At 42.0% G+C, this 19,918-nt stretch overlaps 1 protein-coding gene across 2 annotated transcripts in view; it reads right to left on the bottom strand.

Annotated features, from left to right (window-relative positions):
• The window catches only part of tmeff2a (transmembrane protein with EGF-like and two follistatin-like domains 2a), a 162,453-nt gene that overhangs the window by 100,112 nt on the left and 42,423 nt on the right, over positions 1–19,918 (bottom strand). For both annotated transcript variants that reach the window (XM_066640950.1, XM_066640949.1), the window contains exon 2: positions 18,040–18,149. In XM_066640950.1, the coding sequence (XP_066497047.1) occupies positions 18,040–18,149 (110 nt within the window). The remainder of the gene's footprint in view (positions 1–18,039; positions 18,150–19,918) is intronic.

The following is a 19,918-nucleotide window of genomic DNA, read 5'->3' as shown; positions in this document are numbered from 1 at the left end:
TATGTTTGAAATAAATAGGTAGAGAACTGTCCTTCTCTAAAAGTAGCAATGACAGAATCACTATTCAGCAAGGTGAAAGCTGTCTCAAGTGTCTTTGCATTCTTCACTGTCAGAAAAACTGTGGTGGTACCTTCAAGGGTACATTTCTGTACATTTAATTAGTGAACATAATTGTACCTTATTTTATTATAATTGTATATTTTAAGTTGTGTTGATTTCTTACGCCCCATTTCATCTCCTGGACTTCATTCATTGTATGTAACCACATGTCCAGTTCAGGGTCGTGGTGGGTGTGGAGCCTACCCAGAATCTCTTGGCACATGGCAGGAACACACCCTGGAGGTGGGCACCAGTCTTTCACAGAGTGATATGCACACACACACATACGGACACTTTTGAGTCGCCTACTGGGTTTTTGGACCATGGGAGGAAACTGGAGCACCCAGAGGAAACCCATGCAGACACAGGGAGAACACACCACACTCCTCACAGACTTGGAGCTGTGTGACTGCGACACTATCTGCTCCGCCACCATCTCCAGGACTTATTTTATTTTACACAGTTCTGTAGTTAAGTCTACCAAATTTTCACAGACGATAATGCAGTGTACCTTTAGGAAGCACACCTGGACTTTAACACTACTGATCTATCATTATACAGCTTAATACTTTATACATTATACAGCAACTGCTGTATCATTAAAGGCACATTTAGAGTTTGTACCTTTAGTGAAAATAATGCTCTCTGCTTCCTGTGTCGCCCTGGGACACCCTGGTGCCGGGGAAGCTTCAGACCCATCACGACTCAGAACTAGATAAGCTGTTACAGAAAATGAATGAATTAATGAATTTTAAGGTAAAATACTACCTAGTTTTTTTTTTAAATATTGACCACTGGTTTCTCTGAATCTAATCAGTCAGTAAAGCTCTGTTTAAAAACTACTGGAGTATGAAATTAAAATGTAAAGTACCATGAAGCCTAGGGGTTCCCACTTCTGAACTGAGAACAGTGATTGAGAACCACTTCTTTAGAAACTGGGCCTCAGTGCAGATCAAAGAGTCATACCAGCTGGAAATCTCTGCTTTAGTCCGAGACATACCATGAAAACCTTGAAAAACCTTCCTTAAACCTAGGCGTCTTCTCCCCCTTTAGGCTTACTTTGATACAAGCTTTGCGTTACTCAGCAATCCGCTTCATGATGAAACAAAGTCTCGGGCAGGACGTAGTTTTGATGTTTAAAGCAAATGAACATAAAGCTGGCCTGCATATCCTCAAGCTGAACTCAGCTATTTTAGCAATTCTGGCTTTTTTTTTTAATACAGGGAAGGAGTTTGGGTAAACAGCTAGCAGAAGAGAATATGGAGTGTGTGTGTGTGTGTGTGTGTGTGTGTGTGTGTTTGTGTATGTGTGTGTGGAATGTAAATGAGGACACAGTAAGGAAAGCTGAAATGCACCCTGGCAGCTTTGCAGTTCAGCTTCTCAAATGGCAAGAGAGAGAGAGCGCTCTTGACTTGAAGATGACAAAATCAGGAAAGCAAGATTTTCGGGACATGCGAGGTGCGCTTGCAAGTTGTTAACGCTAACGTGTAGACACATCTGGCTTATTAGCATCTGCTTTACAAGTGAGGAAGAGTTCAAAAAGGTAGAGCAAAGATGGGTTTTTTAAAGCTCAGCAGACTGAGCAAATGAGTGTCAGTGCAAGCAAAGCCTTGTAAAACGAAAGGCAAAATCGACACTGATGCACTAGTTGTGCTGAGATCTCTGGGATGATGTCTGTGGCACTTACTGTTTGTGTAAATCCAGTCATTTAAAAGGTAGACGTTCCAAAACATCCAAACCCCCAGATATGCATCTGTCATTTCAGCTACAACACAGCTCCCACAAATCTTGCAAGGGCCATATTTCATGCAGGTATTTTTCAGGGACGAAGCAAAGCCACACGCGAGTGCACCTGGCCGTCTATGACCAGTGCCCTGTCCATGGCAGAGTCTGGAACCCCCAGAGAGAGGCAGGCCTGGTGTAGGGCAGGCTGGCTGACTGGCCAGCATGGCGGATAGCCAGTCAGTAAGGGGTCAGAGAAAGAATTGTGCCCATCGATCCTGGAGCACTCTGTGTGCCTGCTGTTTTATCAGGCAAGAGGCAGTATCACGCAGTAGGGGACAGGTCTGAGCCAAGGTTGGCAGTGGTGCAAGAGATCCGGTTGAGTGGGAGATCAAGACGGAGGCAGAAAGAGGTGCAAATAATGAAATAGAGAAAGAGTGGGTGGATATGCCAGTGAATCGGTTTGCTTTGCATGGACTAATGGAGGTTGATCAGGTAGACGTACCTGAGGGATTACATAGAAACTGCCTAAAAATAGAGACTTGTTCATAGATTGTGGATATGGGTCTTTCTCAACCAAATCATACTTGAAATAAACATGGGATAAGTGTACTACATGATAAGAGAGAGTGGACCAAAGTAAAAAAAAAAAAAATTGGCAGCAGTGCTCCTAGCAACTCAGCAAACGTTGAGGGAAACAGAAATGGAGAAATCTCATGAGAGAAGGATGAGTATTGAAAAGTGGTGGGTGAGTTTCAAAACATGCAAGGGAGGGAGAGAAAGAGGGGAAGGGGAAGTGGAAGTGAAGACAGAAATTTGGGAGCGTGCCTACACCCAGCTTTCAAACCCTTCTTCCCTGTCTGCATCTCTACAGCTCAGAGTTTTCAATCAAACCTTCGCTTTTAGCCAGACATGATGCAACAGTGTGAAAAATGCCCTGCAGGACCCCAGGGTGTCTTGAGAGGCGCCTGTTTTGCCAAGCCCCTGCGAATCGGTCTTTTTATGCTCAGCCCCCTGAGGGGAGGGAGGGTATTAAAACCTCCATCCTTTAGGAAGCGTAGCTGCTGATGAGGAAAACGATGGGAATTCTTGTCCTCGAAGCCAATGCAGTTGCTGTGCAGTTACTGAACGGCTTTCACTTCATAAATAGTGTCTGTATGAAATGACTGTATGGGTTATTCCGAGTGCATCTAGAATCACATGGAGGTAACAGAAAGTACATGGGCTTGGTGTCTAGCCATGTTTGCTGGAAGGGATGTAAGTCTGAAATTATGTAATACTGTAATGTTGTGCCATATGACAACATTTATCTCTTTGGCTGCAGAGGTAAAAAAATAAATAAATAAAAACTGTAAAATGCATGTTAGTGTACGAATTAGTTTATAAGCGGTTTTTGTAATGTATAATTGTAATTCAAATTTAAAAATTGTATTGGTCTTTTGTCATTTTATGGTAACTGTTGTGAAGTAATAAAAATGACACGTCATTATTTTTAACAAAACATTAATTCATTCATTCATTGTCTGCTACCGCTTATCCAGTTCAGGTTTGCGGTGGGTCTGGAGCCCTTGGAGGGGGCGCCAGTCCTTTACGGGGCAAATTTAAGAAAATATAAACTAAAAATGAAGTAGTCTTTAAAATGGCAAATATTTACTCATCGCTGCATTTTTCATTTGTTATTGAGTTCCATCAAAGAACATCAGTTTGCTCTGTTCTTGGGAATAATATTGTATCCAAATATAAGTGTGAGTTTTGATATAGATTAGGGCTGGGCAATTAATCAAAAATTCATCTAAATCAACATTCAGAACATTTAATCGACATAATCTTGTCTATATGGATTATATACATTTTCTTTTTACCTTTGGTTTAGATGTGCTGTGTTTTGACAATTATTAAGAAGACACTGAACAAAAAGAAGTCAACTGTAAACACTGAGAATAAAAGCACAACCTAAGTGACCAAAGCACAATCACACATCAAATATAAGCCATGCTCAGAAAACAAGAAAGGAACAAACTCCCAGCAACATTAGAAAAAGTATCCCAGTTTTAATACTGGAGCATATTTACAGTACATGCCTTGTCACTGAACTATGAGGGTCAAAAATATAACAACAAAATAATGGTTCATTAATTGTATTTGTAGTAACATGTACAAATGTGATATTGATTTGTACTCATGTCACCCAGTACTAATATAGATGATGTAAAGATGGTGATTTCGAAGTTGGTGATTCTTAATGTGGCATATTTATGCCTATTTTTATTTCCTTTTTAAAATAAAACTACAATAAAAAGACAAAACCTATTACTACACCTAATTATGCCACTACAAATATACTGATTATATTCTGTACCTGCAGCACTCTGGGCAACTGCTAGACTGCACCTACTTGGTCAATAGAGTGCTAAGTGGTTTGCTGGTATTTAAGGTGGTTGCTAAGGTGTTCCAGGTGGTTGCTCTTGCAGTTGCAGTGGTATTTCATGTGGCTGCCATAGAGTCAAGATTGGTAGCTATCATATTACAAGTGGTTGCTAAGTGGATGCTATGGTGTTGCTAAGGTGTTTCTAGGTGGTCGTTAAAGTGTCTCAAATGGTTGCTAAAATGTTGGAAATAGTTGCTGTATTGTGGTTCCCATGTGGTTGCTTTGGCACCTTTTATGGAATTTCTGGTTGTTGCTGCTAAGTTGGTGTTATGTTAATGCTAAGGGGTTTTTAGTGGCTGCTGTGGTATTCCAGTTAGAGATGGTGCTACGGTGGTTGCTTTTGGTATTTCAGGTCACTGATAAATAGTTCCATGTGGTTGCTATGGCACTTTCTATAGCATTTCAGGAGGTGTACTGGGGATGCTATTATTGATTTCTACGGTGTCTCATGTTACACCGCTACGTAAGTTCTGCTACATAGGTGTTATGGTGTTGCTAAGGTATTTCCTGGAGGCTGTTCTGGTATTTCAGGTTGTGTGTTATTGTGCTACTAATGTGTTTCCAGGTGGTTGCTTATGTTGCTATAGTGTTGCCAAGGTGTTTCTTGGTGTTGCCCTCATATAAAAGGTGGTTGACAGGACAGTTACCATGGCATTTCCGGTAGTTGTAAATATATTGCACGTTATTGCTGTTGCTATTGTGTAAGGTGATTGTTGTACCCCATAAAGTTAGGTTGAATGTTACTGCTATATATGACATAAGAAAAGTTCATATTTGTGTTCTAAACATTCCTATAGGAAAAGGTAAACAATAGGTTTTATGTATTGTAATACCACATATGAACACAATCAGTTCAAACAATCTGGGGTTGTAATAGTGTTCATATCTGGAAAAATACAGTGCAAGTTACATTACAACTATCAGACTAAAAAAAATATTTTATTTATTAATGCAGACCACTAATGCAAAGTAAGAAAATTAATAGGCAATAAACAGAAACCAATTACATGAAGAACCTAAGATTACCTCCACCCTCAATTTAGATCTAAATTATATCTGTCATTAATTCATACCTACAACATTTACTCATTGTATATATAATGTGAAAATAACAAAATTTAATGACCAATCTGGTCTTAGCATATATCAATGCAGATGTGTGTGAATATAGGGGCAAATAATGGACAGAGAGATATTCTGACAAAAAATAATGTATTTTAAATTTATGTAACACATATGTACATAAATATAAAATATATTAAACTAATATAGCTTATCGAACAAAACCCATTAATATTTGTATTGATCAGGGCACATGGGACATGATATATTAAGCGATAGAGAGACACAAACAGAGAGTAGAGAAATGGACTGACAGCTTGAGAGAGAGAAAAGCTGTTGAACTGTACAACACTTATTTTATCATATTCTTTGCAAGGTACATGTCAGTGAGATCTCTTGAATAATTTAAGTGAATAATAAACAGCACAATTTTGCATAACACCTGGATTGGCATAAAGCAATTCCACGTATGCCCTGCAGGGGCTGCTGTGGCTCTTGCTTACAGGGGATGAGCCATTCCCTTACGCCGACTCCCATTTTCCTCAGTCTGTAATGTATTAGGGCTTGTTATCCCTGCCCCAATATAGCCCTACACTGCCCAGCAGAGAGGTCAGCTTTTTAAACACATTACTGACCCACCACTGATGCCACTGCCACTCCTTTACACGACTTTCACCACCTATGCCATTTGGCATGGTTTCTTAATAAGGGTAAGTGTAGGAGACTAAACGTGTAGGTGGTAGATGATGTAAGAGGCGTGATAGTGTGCCTTGGTGCGAGAACTCCCTCAGGAGCATGCAACTACCCATCCCCGATTTCATTTTTCACTCCATCCATCAATTAATGCAACCCTGCCTCCTGCTTAAGCATTAATCAATCCATCCATTAAGCCGCCCGCTTCATCCGCCCAGTGGAACAGAATAGTCCCTTCGTTGGAAGACAAGTCAATCCATCCATGCTAAGCATGGCTAGTCCAAAAAAGCTTGCAGGACTAGACCTGCCTCGGAAGGCAGTGGGAACAGACTGTACTGAGACAAGCAATTAGAGTCGGACACAGGGGATAGTGCAGAGAAGCTGGAGATCAGTGCAGTGATAAAACAGACCCAAAGCTGTGTAAGACGGTGTAAGCCCCCTGTAAGACAGCAGGAACAGCAATTGGTTGCACGGATATCGGGTCAGCCTGAGGTGCCTGAGAGCCATGGAGACAGTTGCCAAACTGCTAAGATAGAAGACCCTTATTCGGGAACAGCTGGGCGAGGGCAACCTGAACAAGGTGAGATGGATACTGAGAAGGATGTGTATGTGCGTACCTGTGTCTAAGCCCCAATGTGCCTGCTGTATGCGAAAGGGGCCGGCACAGTATGCGGTCACTGCAAATGATTAATTTATAATGTGTGCATGTTTGTTTACAGTGTACAGTCACTCCATGTATAAAACACCTCTTCACAAGCAAGTCTGCAAGTGAGTGTGAAATCTTAGTGTGTTACATTTAAAATGGCAAGATGTCTGGAGGGCTAATGCCAGGCTTCCATATGGTCCTCCCCCCACCTCCCGCGTGCAACCCACTAATGCAGCCCTTGAGTGGAGTAAAGGGAATAAGAAAAGCATACTCATGTACTCGACTCCTCCCTGGATATTCAACAGCTTGATAGGAAATGGGTATACCGAGTTAATTATGCATTGCGCAACATGATCCAATCCATTTGCATCATTAGACATTATGTACCCCTTCTTTCACCCAAAATGCCTTTGTGAGAACCGACCCCCAGGCGAATTAAGACGGCTGAGGCAGCACAAGCCGAGAAACATGAGAGCACGCGGTGATGAGGAAAGTGCACCGTGAGTGAGAGGCCATGATTGCAAACAGCCAGGGGAGAGACGTGAGCCGCGGTTGTGGACACGCACGCACATACTCACTCAATTTAACCTGACATGAGCAGAGACACAGTCGCAGACAAGCCGTCTGCCTTAGACCTTTTTTCTTGCCCCCCCCTCCTCCACCAACACCACCTCTCCATAAGTTTGCAGTTGTGCTATCTCTTGCATATCAGTTAACAGCATATGATCCTTATCAGAAGAACAAATCCGTCAGAGACTGAGCCCCAAGGAGAGGGAGGGCATGCCAGGACATGGGCTCTTTGGAATCCAGAATGTTGCCATTCGGTATCTGTGCTGCTTCGTTTGTGGATTTCACAACACCCCCTGTCGAGTGGCCTTTTTGGCAGGAAGCTGAAGGTCAGCTCCACACAGCTTCATTTTGCCAGTGTGGATGGTGAGGACAAAGGTGACTGAATGCACTCATCACCAGGCAGCTCCACCTGGGGCTTCTGACAAAAGACCAGCTTTGTCTGAGATTCTGTAGTTGAGAACTTCACTCTCCTGTCAGGCAAGCTACAGTGATGGATGTCTCGTGCGGTGTTCCTGACAATTTAAAAGCCTCTTGGGGCTAGCGCGTGAAAATTCGGGCCTTTTGTCAGATAATTAGCTCAGTACCAAAGGGAGTGATTTACCTCAGACCAGTGGGAAGAGCAGAGGTGGAAGAGTCTTGCGCAAGGACACGTGGGTAACATATTCTTCCGCACATGATTTCCTTCCAAAATGCTTTTCGCTTAAGCTGCCATCCCTTAGAACCTGCCCCAAGGGTCAGACATAAGGCAGTCTTGAGCAATTTTGGAAAAAAAAAAAAAAAAGGGATTAAGGTACCCTTCCAGAGTGATAAATTCAACTTCAGTCTTATCGGAGAGAGCAAGAGTGCGACTCTGTCTTGGTACATTTGAATTCAGTCCCAGCCTCCTCAAAGATGCACATTATCTATGACAGCTCTGAGGGAGGGTGGGTGAAAGAGGGTCATGGAGAGAAAAAAGAAACAGATCAGCCACGATATCCCTGAGAGAGGGACAGAAAAAAAGAATCTGCTGCGTGTCTCTCCAGATGATGTATTCTTTCCGCCCCTCAGACAGAGACGTGCCTGCCGTTGTCTGACTGAGTGACATTCCCCATTGCCAGAATGCCCTCGCCAGAGTAGTGTGTGCTGCCTGTCTCTGACAGTGGTTGGTGGGGGTGGGGGTGGCTGGTGTGTGTATGTGTGTGTGTCGGGGGGTGCGTTTGGCTTCTGCCTCCCTCTTTAACCGCTTGGCAGTCTGCTCTTGATTAGAGCCTCTCCTCTACTCTGCGAGGAGCTCCCGGGCCCTGTCAGGAGAGACGTCTCTTTGGTAATAGTGTCTGACAGGCTGAGGAGAGCTGCACAAGGACTGACACAGATGCTACTATCCAAGGGAGAGGCTCTCGCTGGAGTTAGCACTCCAGCAAACTCCCCCTCCCCCTGCTGCCTTTTGCATCTCCGCAGAAACCAGCGTTTCGCAAGGCGCTGATCTTCCAGTCGCACTGCAGGTCTCTGTAAGGTCCGAGACAGCATTATCCTCTAACACATCAGAGTTCTTACGCAGCGGGGTGGGATAAGATCAACAGGTGGCAGTGCTATGCCTGGATTCTCATTCAAGTCACACAGAGACCTGCACCAGGAAACCAGTCCTCTTTCCCCTCTGCAAGAACTGCCTTCCTCATTTTAATTGCTGCATTTGTAATGCATCGGTGGGAGTTAACCTTTCATGCACTATGCAGTGGTATCCTGCGGGACCTCTCGGAGGAACTGAGGCTGTTCATCTTCGACTAAAGCTATTAGGAGGGGCGCTGAGGGGTGAAAGACACCCACAGAAAGAAAGTGAGAGTCTGGACAAAAAAGCAAAGTTGTTAAAAAACAAGCTGAGGAGGGAAATTAGTAGCATGTGAAACAGACAGGAAAATGTTGAAGGTGAGCTAGAACAGCAGGGGATTTTAATAATTACAGTATTACAGGACTCTTTAATGTTATTCCTTTTTTATATATATATATTTCTTTAATCGACCCGAAGGTTAGACTCTAAGAGGGCAGCTAATGCAACACTGTAAACCAATTAATACCAGAGCATCCCCGACAATCTAGGCAGTGACCTAAGTTGTCCCTATCCTACATGACACAGAGAGAAAAAAAAAGCCCTGGCATTAAATCTACTGGTGTTCAGCAGGAGGCCATACTGATGCCGGATAAAAGGATCAAATATGCATGCAAAAATATGTAATGAGGGCTGCTTGAGCATGGCTGTGATGATGGGCCAGTTTTGAAGTCCAAGGGGAATGCCTCCACCGTATGTTTCAGCCCCTCTTTCCTGCGCAGCAGCATGCCATAGGAAGGTATCTGTCTGTTGTAACTGCGATGAGGGAGTTGAATACAAGCGCAGTCATCTGGACTCAGCTATTGTGATAAAGCTCAATCCCAACAGTGTTTGTTACAGCAGTAAACGCATCCATCGAAAATGGCACCTACACTAAGTCAGCAGGAAGGGCGGAAGGCCGAGCGCTGCATCAAGCGGGGAAAAAGGAATGTGAGCGCCTGCCGAACTTAGAGACAGAGAGTGTGAGATACGGAGAGTAAGAGCAGGCGCAAAAATTGATCAGTCGTGCTAGAGAGAGGGCCAGGACCACCCGTTACAAGAGTTTGACATACTGCAAATGTTAGATAAAAGCACAGAGAGGCAGTACAAACCCCAAACAATGCACAGCAGATGGAGCAATGTCCATATGATACACTGAATCAAGAAGAAATGAAAGCGAGGGAGATGACTGATGGAGGACGTCAAAGCCCTGAGATGAGAGGAGTCACAACAAAGTGACTCATCGACAATAGAAAACACAGGGCACAGCAGTACATGTGGTAACCCAGCAGGCTGTAACAAGGCATGACAAAATGCCTTACGAAGACACATGGAGAACAAGCCAAACCGATAAATGGCAAACTCCCGCAATCCTGGACCACAGAGACATTAAAAAGACAGAACACCCTGTGGCTTCTTCTGAATTAATTGAGACTTGCTGGTGATTTCCAGAGTCCAGTGGCTATTCTGCCACTGTCAGATGTCTGCAGGTTTGTAAAATTAGACACCACCTGAACCTACAATATCTACAATAAGCCAACTGTAATTATGTCAGTAATTAATTTTCTGTAACTGATTCATCCTAGCTTTAATGATCTGGTGCGAGGCAGGAACATACCCTGAATAGTGGGTCTCACACTCACCCAGTCACTCTGGACAAACCTCACGCGTCCAATCCACCTACTAGTACACGGTTTTGGATTATGGGAGTAAACCCATGCAGACACAGGGAGAATAAACGACACCCCTCACTGACAGTGACCCCTGAACCCACAACTACAGGACCCTGGAGCTATGTGACAGCGACACTACCTGTTGCCCCACTATGCTGCCTAACTGGCCTGTCATCTGCTTCCCTTTCATCTTAGGTCAAGATCATTGAATATTTTTATATAGCACACATAAAAATATGGACTTCGCTATTGCACTGTGCCACTGTGTGAGAGTCAATTACAAGGCAAACATTACAAGCCCTAGAGGAAATATTATGCTGCAAGCAGAACATACTCTAAAATATATGGCCTTAGCATTGAAAGCATAACTGCGCGATACTGCTCGATTAATAGTGATTAAAGGGGTGTATTTGCCGTGCTATATTTGGCAAGCTTCTCTTGCCCGCAGGTTGCAAAGCACTCTTGCTTGATGATGCCAAAGCTAGGTTCTAATTGAATCGCGCAAATTGAGAGCAATTAATATTATACACCTTCCAGCAGTCAAGGCAACCTGGAAAACTGTGATCTTGATTTGGCATGTTAACCATCTGTCCAATGGGACATCAGTGCTAAATTACATATCCATTTCCAGTGTTTTTTCCAGTCTGAAAACATATACAAAAGTACAAAAATATATTTAACACAATTACAAGGTTTCACAGCTGACATATTGCTCATTTTCTTTGCTGATATGGAAACATTCTATCCATACTAGACATTAATTCATTGTCTGTAAATGCTTATCCAGTTCAGGGTCATGGTGGGTCCAGAGCCTACATGACCGTGGGAGGAAATCGGAGCACCCAGAGGAAACCCATGCAAACACAGGGAGAACACACCAAACTCCTCACAGACAGTCACTAGGAGCGGGACTTGAACCCATGACCTCCGGGTCCCTGGAGCTGTGTGACGTTGACACTACCTGCTGTGATAGCAAACGATTGTATTAGGTTTTATTTTACATGGAAATATTTGCTGCACAGAAAAAAAACAGATGTTTCATAAGAGGAAAATAGTTTCTAGAGCACAAAGGATAATATTTTTGACAATAACTTTAAACCATTTAAGGTGGAACCTAATGTTAAAGTTGGTGGCAGAATGATACCAAGCTCTGTTTAAGGTAAAAGGACTCTCAGACTCTTCTACACAATTTAATGTGGGGGAGGGGGGGGGCATTTGAATATGATTATAGTGCCATTTAAAGTGGAAAGAGCATTGCACCATGGTATGTGGAAGAGACGGCGAGTTTGTAATTCTGGCTAGAATGCATTCTCTTGTTTTTCATGAATCAAAATGAATCAGAATAACTAAACCAGCAGTTCTACAGTCATGCATGTGTGTACAAGAGAATCATCATCATTTAGTCTATTTGCTTGTATTGCAGTCTTCAGGAGCTCTGCACTCATGTCCTGATTTCACCTCACAACTCTGGTTTCGAGGACTATTGGTGAGTGAAATCAGGACAGGGAGGTGAGATAGGGCACTATGTGCCATGTTTCCCTCAGACACAAAACTAACCCATGTTAGATGTGGCATTGTGCAGCGGCCAGTGGGAGACTGGTTCCTAACTTTTTCAAGTTACTTTTTAAGTTTTCAAACCATGCTAATCGCTGTAATTTTACCATGAAACTAGGTGACATTTCATGTGTAGTCCATACTGATACAGAGCTGTTCTTTTCCTATCCAAACTACTGAACATAACTTTAAAGGGACATATTCTAACCCCTTTTCCACCAGTGCACACAGTTCTCGGCTCTTAATAAAAAAGGTCCATGACCTGTTTTTTGTCATAACACCACAAGGATCCAACAACACAACACAGTTCTTCCCCATCCATTTAGATTAAATAGAATGTGTGTGTCAGTAGTCTTAGTATCACCTTCACTTAGCCCAAAAACACAACGAGCCATAAAAGAGTGAATCCCAAGCAGGCATTGAGTCTAAAGGGCCTAGTGTGAGGTGAATAAACATCGCCGAACGGACACCAAGAGCTGAATGACCTCTATTCATCCCCAGAGATCAAACCCACTTCCCTTCTTCCCAGCTAGCTGGAGCTTTCAGAAAGCCTCTCCCAGCTCCCCTCGCTCTCCTACCCCACCCCTCCAGGGCTGCGGCTCTGACATAGCTCTTAAGAGGATCCTCCTTTGATGAATTACTCCACTTAATGGAATAAAGACATAGGCCGTGATTACGTTTAAGCCTTCTGACGTCAGGCGCTCGGCGGCCCAATGCTAATCGGGGGGAAGGCAGCATTTGACGAGGGCCTTGCCGGAGGTAACGGGCTTGAAAATGAAAACAATGTGATCCAGTGTGCCCGGAAACACCACGGCCTCTGTCCCGAAATGGCAACCGGTTGCATGAGACAAAAAAAGACCAAAAACATACAAAATCCCAAGAAGGAGGACGGGTGTGGAGAAAAACGGAACTGGTAACGTTATTTATTTCACGAAGGAGACTAATGGTGCTTTGCGAGCTGGGATAAAAATAACTGACTCATCCAGTGTATGTCTGCTCAGTGCTTTGAAAGTGCTGTAATCCATTTTCATTTAGGCTAAACTCAAATAGATTATTAAGGATGTCTCTCTTGCGCTCTCTCTCTCTCTCTCTCTCTCTCTCTCTCTCTCTCCCCCCCCCTCTCTGTCTCTCTCTCACACACACTCCCTCCATCTACATTCCACAGCCAAGTCTAGGCCAAGGCTAAATTGAACTGGAGTGGTAGCTCCCTTCCTTCGTCGAGACAACAACGAGGCTGTTAAGTCGCTCGGACTAAAGGAGTGTCTTGTGAATTTATTCCATTAACGCAATTGCAGTTTCTGTGACATCAAATGGAGTTCTCATAATTCAATGTTCTGAATATTTTATTTTTAGCATAAATTAAGAATTACAGAGATTTTTGAAATAAATGCATGCTTACAATTGAAAGGGGTCATGCTTAATTTATATAAATGTACCACATGTACCGTGCAGAGTGGTGGAATGAAGCCACAGCCTATGAAAACAGTGTTCAGCTTTTATATAATATCAGCAGTGGGACATCAATATATTATTGACTGGACAAAATAAAACCATTTATGTAGAGCAGGATCAAGCTGTGCATGGAGGCAAAAAGGAAATAAATCCGCCGAGCATTACGCAGGCGTAGGAAACAAACAAACAAAAAAATACACAGTCAATAAGGTATGTCAGAGTGATCTGAATACATCGTCTGATCCATCAGAGTTACAGAGTTTTTTCCTCTTTTCATTTTGTCCATCACATTGTTCACTGCTATGAGTGAGGTGTTCTAGTATTCCGTTCATCCCTGTAGAAACATACACCAGCCCACGACAGAGTAAAAATGGCCTGTTTTATAATACTGTAAACATGCCGGGTTAGACGGTGATGCTGGGGTGAAAACTGCTTTCTTTGAAAGCTTGCGTATGGCTTAGAGCTTGAATTATTTGTCCGAACCAGACGAGACCTGTCTCCTCTTATCCTGAGCTCAGACATCAATTCCCAAATACTGTTCAAACTTGGGTCAACTTCAGATATCCTGGTCGGGGTTTTCTCATAGCCTCTCATCCTGTCTTAAACATTAATAGATTCTGGCATTCATTTTCCCTTCCTACCTTATTACTCCTCCCTACATATATTATCTGGAACTGTTTTAAATTTGGAACACTGGACCGAGCTTTAAAACAATGAATAGCCTGAAAAGGCCAGACATACAATGTATTATAAGGATGTAGTATCAGAGTCAACAACAGTTTAAGGCCCAATCCCATTTCTTCATTTGACCCCTACCTCTTGGCTTCGAGTGTCTTTTGTGTTACAAAATGTAGTGTTTAAAATCTTCCCCTAAGAAATGAGACAACCCTTCACATCCCTGATCTCTTCAGTAACTCTGCCAGGCTGCAGTGATATCAGAATTGCGTCAGTGTTGCAACATTTCTGCTTGACTGCTCAAACCTACCCTACAAGCAATGCATAGAGGCAAACTCTACGCCATAGTCTGACCTCCCCAGAAATGTAACTATGCATTGATGCAGACCACAATGACTATAATTGGTTCACAGTCGGAAAAAAACACAGATCAAGTCGAGGAGAGAAGTCCAGAAATTTGAACTCCTCTTTGTCATAGACCAAATTAAAAGAAACTGTAGAAAAAGGTAAAAATATGCTTCAAAAAGAAAAGAAAAAAAATGCTAGGAGCGGGAACAAGCAGGAAAATGTTCTGGAGTTGTATATTTTTATTTATTTTTTCCTGGCACTGCATGTAAATTATGCTCTCTCCTAATTAGCACTTTAAAAATGTATAAGATAATACTAACTACTTCATAGGGTTGAGGAAGGTCATTTTGATCCAGCCCTAGTGTTTTGGCGGTGTAACAGCAGAGGAACGCAGACACCAACAGACAAGTATAAACACTCGTATAGGCTACGGCATAGGCTCTGTGTTCAGTCAGCGCTGATACTTAACCTTTTAGTGATATGAAGCTGAAATGTTTCTTATTTGGCAGATTCATGTTCAAACCTTCCACTTCCACTTTAGATGTTACAGAAGCATCGGGCACTAGAAGGTAATTGCTTCAATATTTAATGTGGAACTGGAAATATACTAGCTATCTACTAGTAGAGACATCAGCATACTGCTAACAATGTTTTATGCTTGTTATTAGGGGTGTCCTGATCTGATTTCAAATATCAGTTTTGGGGACGATCACAGCATTATTTTACTGATGTGTATCAACTTTATCGAGTTCAATCTTAAGTCCGATTCCTGTTTCCTCTAGGCGGCAAACTCACACTCCATCCTCCTTCTCAAGCCGATCTGACTAATGTGAATATTACCTCTAGCACTGGTGTTTCTAAATTGAAGCACACTTTGTAAATGTTGTTGTGATTTGACTCTGTTGGCCAATGTAGACAAGCGCCATCACGTCTCTACTTCCATTATCTGTCATAGGTAGGTAGGTGGAATTTAGTTAGTGTGCTTCAAAAGTATCTCAGTTTGAAGGGCCGTATAGCCCTAACACTTCGCCCTACCTCTCTGTACAAACAAGAATTTAGATGCCCTACTCCTTGGCAAAACAGAAGAGTTATGGCTAATTTGTAGGTAAGAGGGTTGAAATGGGATTCACCCTATTACTGTTAGGCAGGGTTTAGACCGCCAGCCAAAATCTCCTTTGGGCAGGATTGGCTGGAATATGAACTGAAAAAGCAACATGAAATTTGGCTTTTTCAATCAGATATTTGCAAGTGTTTTCATATTTCATATTTCATTTCAGGTCTCTTGACAAGTGACAAATCAGATTGTCAGGCATAGGCCTATACACTAGCTTGTGAACAACAGGTCTCAGATCTGCGGCAGGAAAAATGGGGCATGTATGTGAAGGAACAATGTTTTCTCCTCCCTTTTCCCCTTGAGCAAGGCACTAAGGTGGCTGCCTGCTGCTCCACATGTGTACTCCTGGCCCTAATCACTAATGTCTGTGTCCGTTCACTGTCACGGATGGGTTAAAGGCAGAGGTCAAACTTCTTTGTACTGCTGTACAATAACAAATCACATAAATCATGTTTTATATTCATGTCTGCATTGTTGCTAAGCCAACGTGCAAATGCAACTGCAACTTTAGTCTGACCCTAACAATTGGATTTGGTCATTTCTGTGGCTTAATCTAACTATATCGTGAGCTGCAAACGCCAGGATCTGACTCTCATGGTCCTCTATCAATTAAAATGTGATCCAGGCCAAAACTGACCAGTCTATTTTGAAAATGTAACCACCATTTATTATTTGGAGAAACAAAAAAAGTTAATGTAGTGACGTGGTAATGTGATGATCTTAATGCACCTCATTATGCTCATCGTATATGCATGGTTCAGTTTCCAGAAAACAGCCACAGTCACGCAACTCCTCCTTTTTCCCTGAGTTTGATCTCATTAAGTTGTGGTTAACAAAAGGGAAACCTCAAAATATACTGAGGCTAGACAGCCAATTGTGTAATTCCACAGCTCTGAATATGGGTTCAATGCCCCATTAATGCAGGTAAATGGGCAAGACTCAAAAAAATCTAAAATAAAAATCTAAATTTTCAGGCTTTTCAGGAAGAATGTTTGAAGATTAAGACAGAGATTGTTGATTTTCCAAAGTACTAAAGCCTAAAATATTAAGACATACATTTTTAACCACATTAACCAGCTCTGGTTTGAACAGATCAATGCTTATATCACTCCACTGAGCTTTATATGAAGTTTTTAAATATTTTGCACTGCTTTTTTTCATTGCCATGCTCTACCATGTTAAAACACCAAAATATTCCTTGGTGATGAAGGTTATAGACAGATAATTTTTTATAAAATGTCGTGCCCTGTTAGTTCAGCAACAAACATCCTGATTCCATCCAGTTCCTTAAGACCTTTCCATACATGCAAGGTAACCCAGAACGTTTACAGAATTTACCCAGAGGAGCTGTATGTTGGAACAGTGTCATTAACAGTTGTACTGAACATTATGTGGATTTCACTCTGACAGCCTCCTAGTACAAGGTCTGTGTAATGTCTGTATGATCCCCTGTGTAAACTCCCGTCGTGGCTTCTTCATGCAATATACAGGTACTGCTGCATGCCTGAGCCATTCAGAACGTTTCCAGATATGTGAATGCATCTGACATAGAAAGTCACTAGCTGTATGCCACTTGTGTGAAGGGGAAACTCTGGAAAATTTCTGGAAGTGACTTCATATGTGAAAAAACTTTTAGACTAACTAGGGATTATAGGCATTCACTCATGCAGTGTTTTTGAACTTAGTGAAGCTATCAGTATTAACATGGGATTTGTCCCCCATACTTTGCAGCAGAAGCAGCTTCTACTCTTTTAGAAAGGTTTCACACTAAAGGTGTGTTCAGACTTGTCAGCTTTAGTTCAATTAAAATTAACCCTGGTGCGATTGTTCCATTAGTGCGTTGTATTATAGAAAGTGTGAATACTCCCTTACGAACTCTGGTGCACACCCAACAAGTGTACATTTCAGTGTAAACCCAACAGGAACCAAAGGAACACAGGGCAGACCTCCAATAGTCTTCTCTTTGTAGGGGACACTCTTTGGTTCCGGCGCTGCTTCGAATTTCTGGCACTGCTTTGACACTCTATCCATTTTACCACTTCTTACTATGTTTCCAGTTGTTAAACCTGGATAAGTACCTTACACCTAGCTGATGAAGACCCTAAACCTGGAACATTGTTGTATGAATCTGACAGATAACGATGTTGAACCACAGATTCTATGCCAGCTCATCCTAAATATACTGAATTGTGCTCCGTCCCTACACAGCATTAGGTTCCATTATTCCTCAGCCCAAACCTGGTGGTCTTTACACCCCTCAGCCTTACACTTGAATTTAGGCGTATTTGTACATATTTCAAAGTGTCCCATTCTATTGGCAATGCTTTTCTATGGAGATAATACAAGCTGTGAATGCAAATTTCAGCAATCAGTGCACTGTACAGTAACTGTAACTTTTGGGTTCCATAAGCAGTTATTGATCAGGAATTTGAGCAGACCCACCTTGAAGTCACAGATGCAGGTTATAATGTCCCCTATTCTGAGACATTCACCGTCAAATTTGCAAGTGTTGGTGTCACAAAGGAAGAGATCCGTGTCCCGTTCATCATCACCTGCAGGACAAAGAGAATAAGAGAGAAAAAATTAATTTGAATAAGCCACTCCAATGTCCAGTAATAAACAATCATGAATAAGTAATGTTTATTTAAGTACTGTCTATCCATTCATAATGGTGTGTATTAGCAAATGCTGAAGGGATGAGTCAGCATTAAGTGGGGGCTCGACCATTAAGAGATGACCTTGCTAAAACATGTGGAGCTGTTTCACTTTCGCTGTAAACGCACTATGAATGGAACTGAATGGAAACAGAATTGAATGGTCTTTATTTATTTATCTATCCACGGGTTACAGGTGTTGTCACTTAGTAGTCAAGTATAGACTAGTAGTCATGTGTCTACTATATATAGAACCCATAATTTTCTGACAACACTGGGCTCTACAGAAGGTGTAGAGAGACATTTGGAACTCGGACTGCCTTTGCTGCCATGTAAAAACATCTCTCGCTGATCACAAACTTTTTCAGTATTGATTATACTTTAAGCCAAAACAGAGAAATTATTTAAACAAACAGTTTTGATAAAAATATCTTGCAAGAATATATAGGCAGGGAAACTAAGATCTAATTATTTACCCTTTAAACACTTTAAAAAGAATGATACAAAATAATACATGGCTATTCTAACATGTTTTACACACTACAACAAAACAGGAGTAAAATAACAAGGTTACCAAAGTTTGTATATGTTTAATGAAAAACATGTATATCCAAAATGGTAAAAGCAGATTCTATCACAAGGGCAGAGAAATGCACTGGTGTCTAACATGCTTCCATTTGATCCTATGACAAAAATGCTAATATGGCTAACAAATAATAATGGTAATTTTCTCCTCTTTATACAACTATATAGGATTCTTTACTTCCTTGAAATCAGACAATCAATCCACAATATGATCCACATACAATCCACCCTTGCCAAAATAATAAATCATGTGACTTCAATCCATAGATATACACTGATACATATACTAGTGGTAATAGAGCATGGATAATCTGTGATTCTTACAGATTACCCTGCATTGGTTCATGACACATGTGAACCATAAATGTAGGACTCCATTTTACTATAGCAGTGTACAATACATTTTTACGGCTGTACAGTTTGGTATATTTTACAGTAATAATTCCCTGCAGTGAAAACATATACAGATTAAGCAGTGACATCACTGAGGGCAAAAAAGTGATTCATTCATTATCTGTAACCACTTATCCAGTTCAGGGTCGCGGTGGGTCCAGAGCCTACCGGAATCATCGGGCGCAAGGCAGGAATACACCCTGGAGGGGGCGCCAGTCCTTCACAGGGCAACACAGACACACACAAACATTCACTCACGCACTCACACCTACGGACACTTTTGAGACACCAATCCACGTGTTTTTGGACTGTGGGAGGAAATTGGAGCACTCGGAGGAAACCCACGTGGACACGAGGAGAACACACCAACTCCTCTCAGACAGTCACCCGGAGCGGGAAATGAACCCACAACCTCCAGGCCCCAGGAGCTGTGTGACTGTGACACTACCTGCTGCACCACCGTGCCGCCCGCAAAAAAGTGATATTTTCAGTAAATCAACCTTAGAGCAGTGTACCCTTGTATTTTAGTGTGTAACTTAATAAAAGAGCAATCTCTCCACTCAACCGCTACTTCATAAACAGGCCACATAAAAAAAAGTCAATAATACAAATGAAGCAGTAACAGAATTTTAAACTAAAAAATAAAACTAATCTTTTATTTTTTATAAAAAAATGATCCAATCTGTGAC

The sequence above is a fragment of the Hoplias malabaricus genome, chromosome 12 (genome assembly GCF_029633855.1).
Source record: "Hoplias malabaricus isolate fHopMal1 chromosome 12, fHopMal1.hap1, whole genome shotgun sequence".
NCBI classification, from domain to species: Eukaryota; Metazoa; Chordata; class Actinopteri; order Characiformes; family Erythrinidae; genus Hoplias; species Hoplias malabaricus.
The sequence above is the reverse complement of the archived record's forward strand: the minus strand, read 5'-3'. Positions and strand labels throughout refer to the sequence as shown.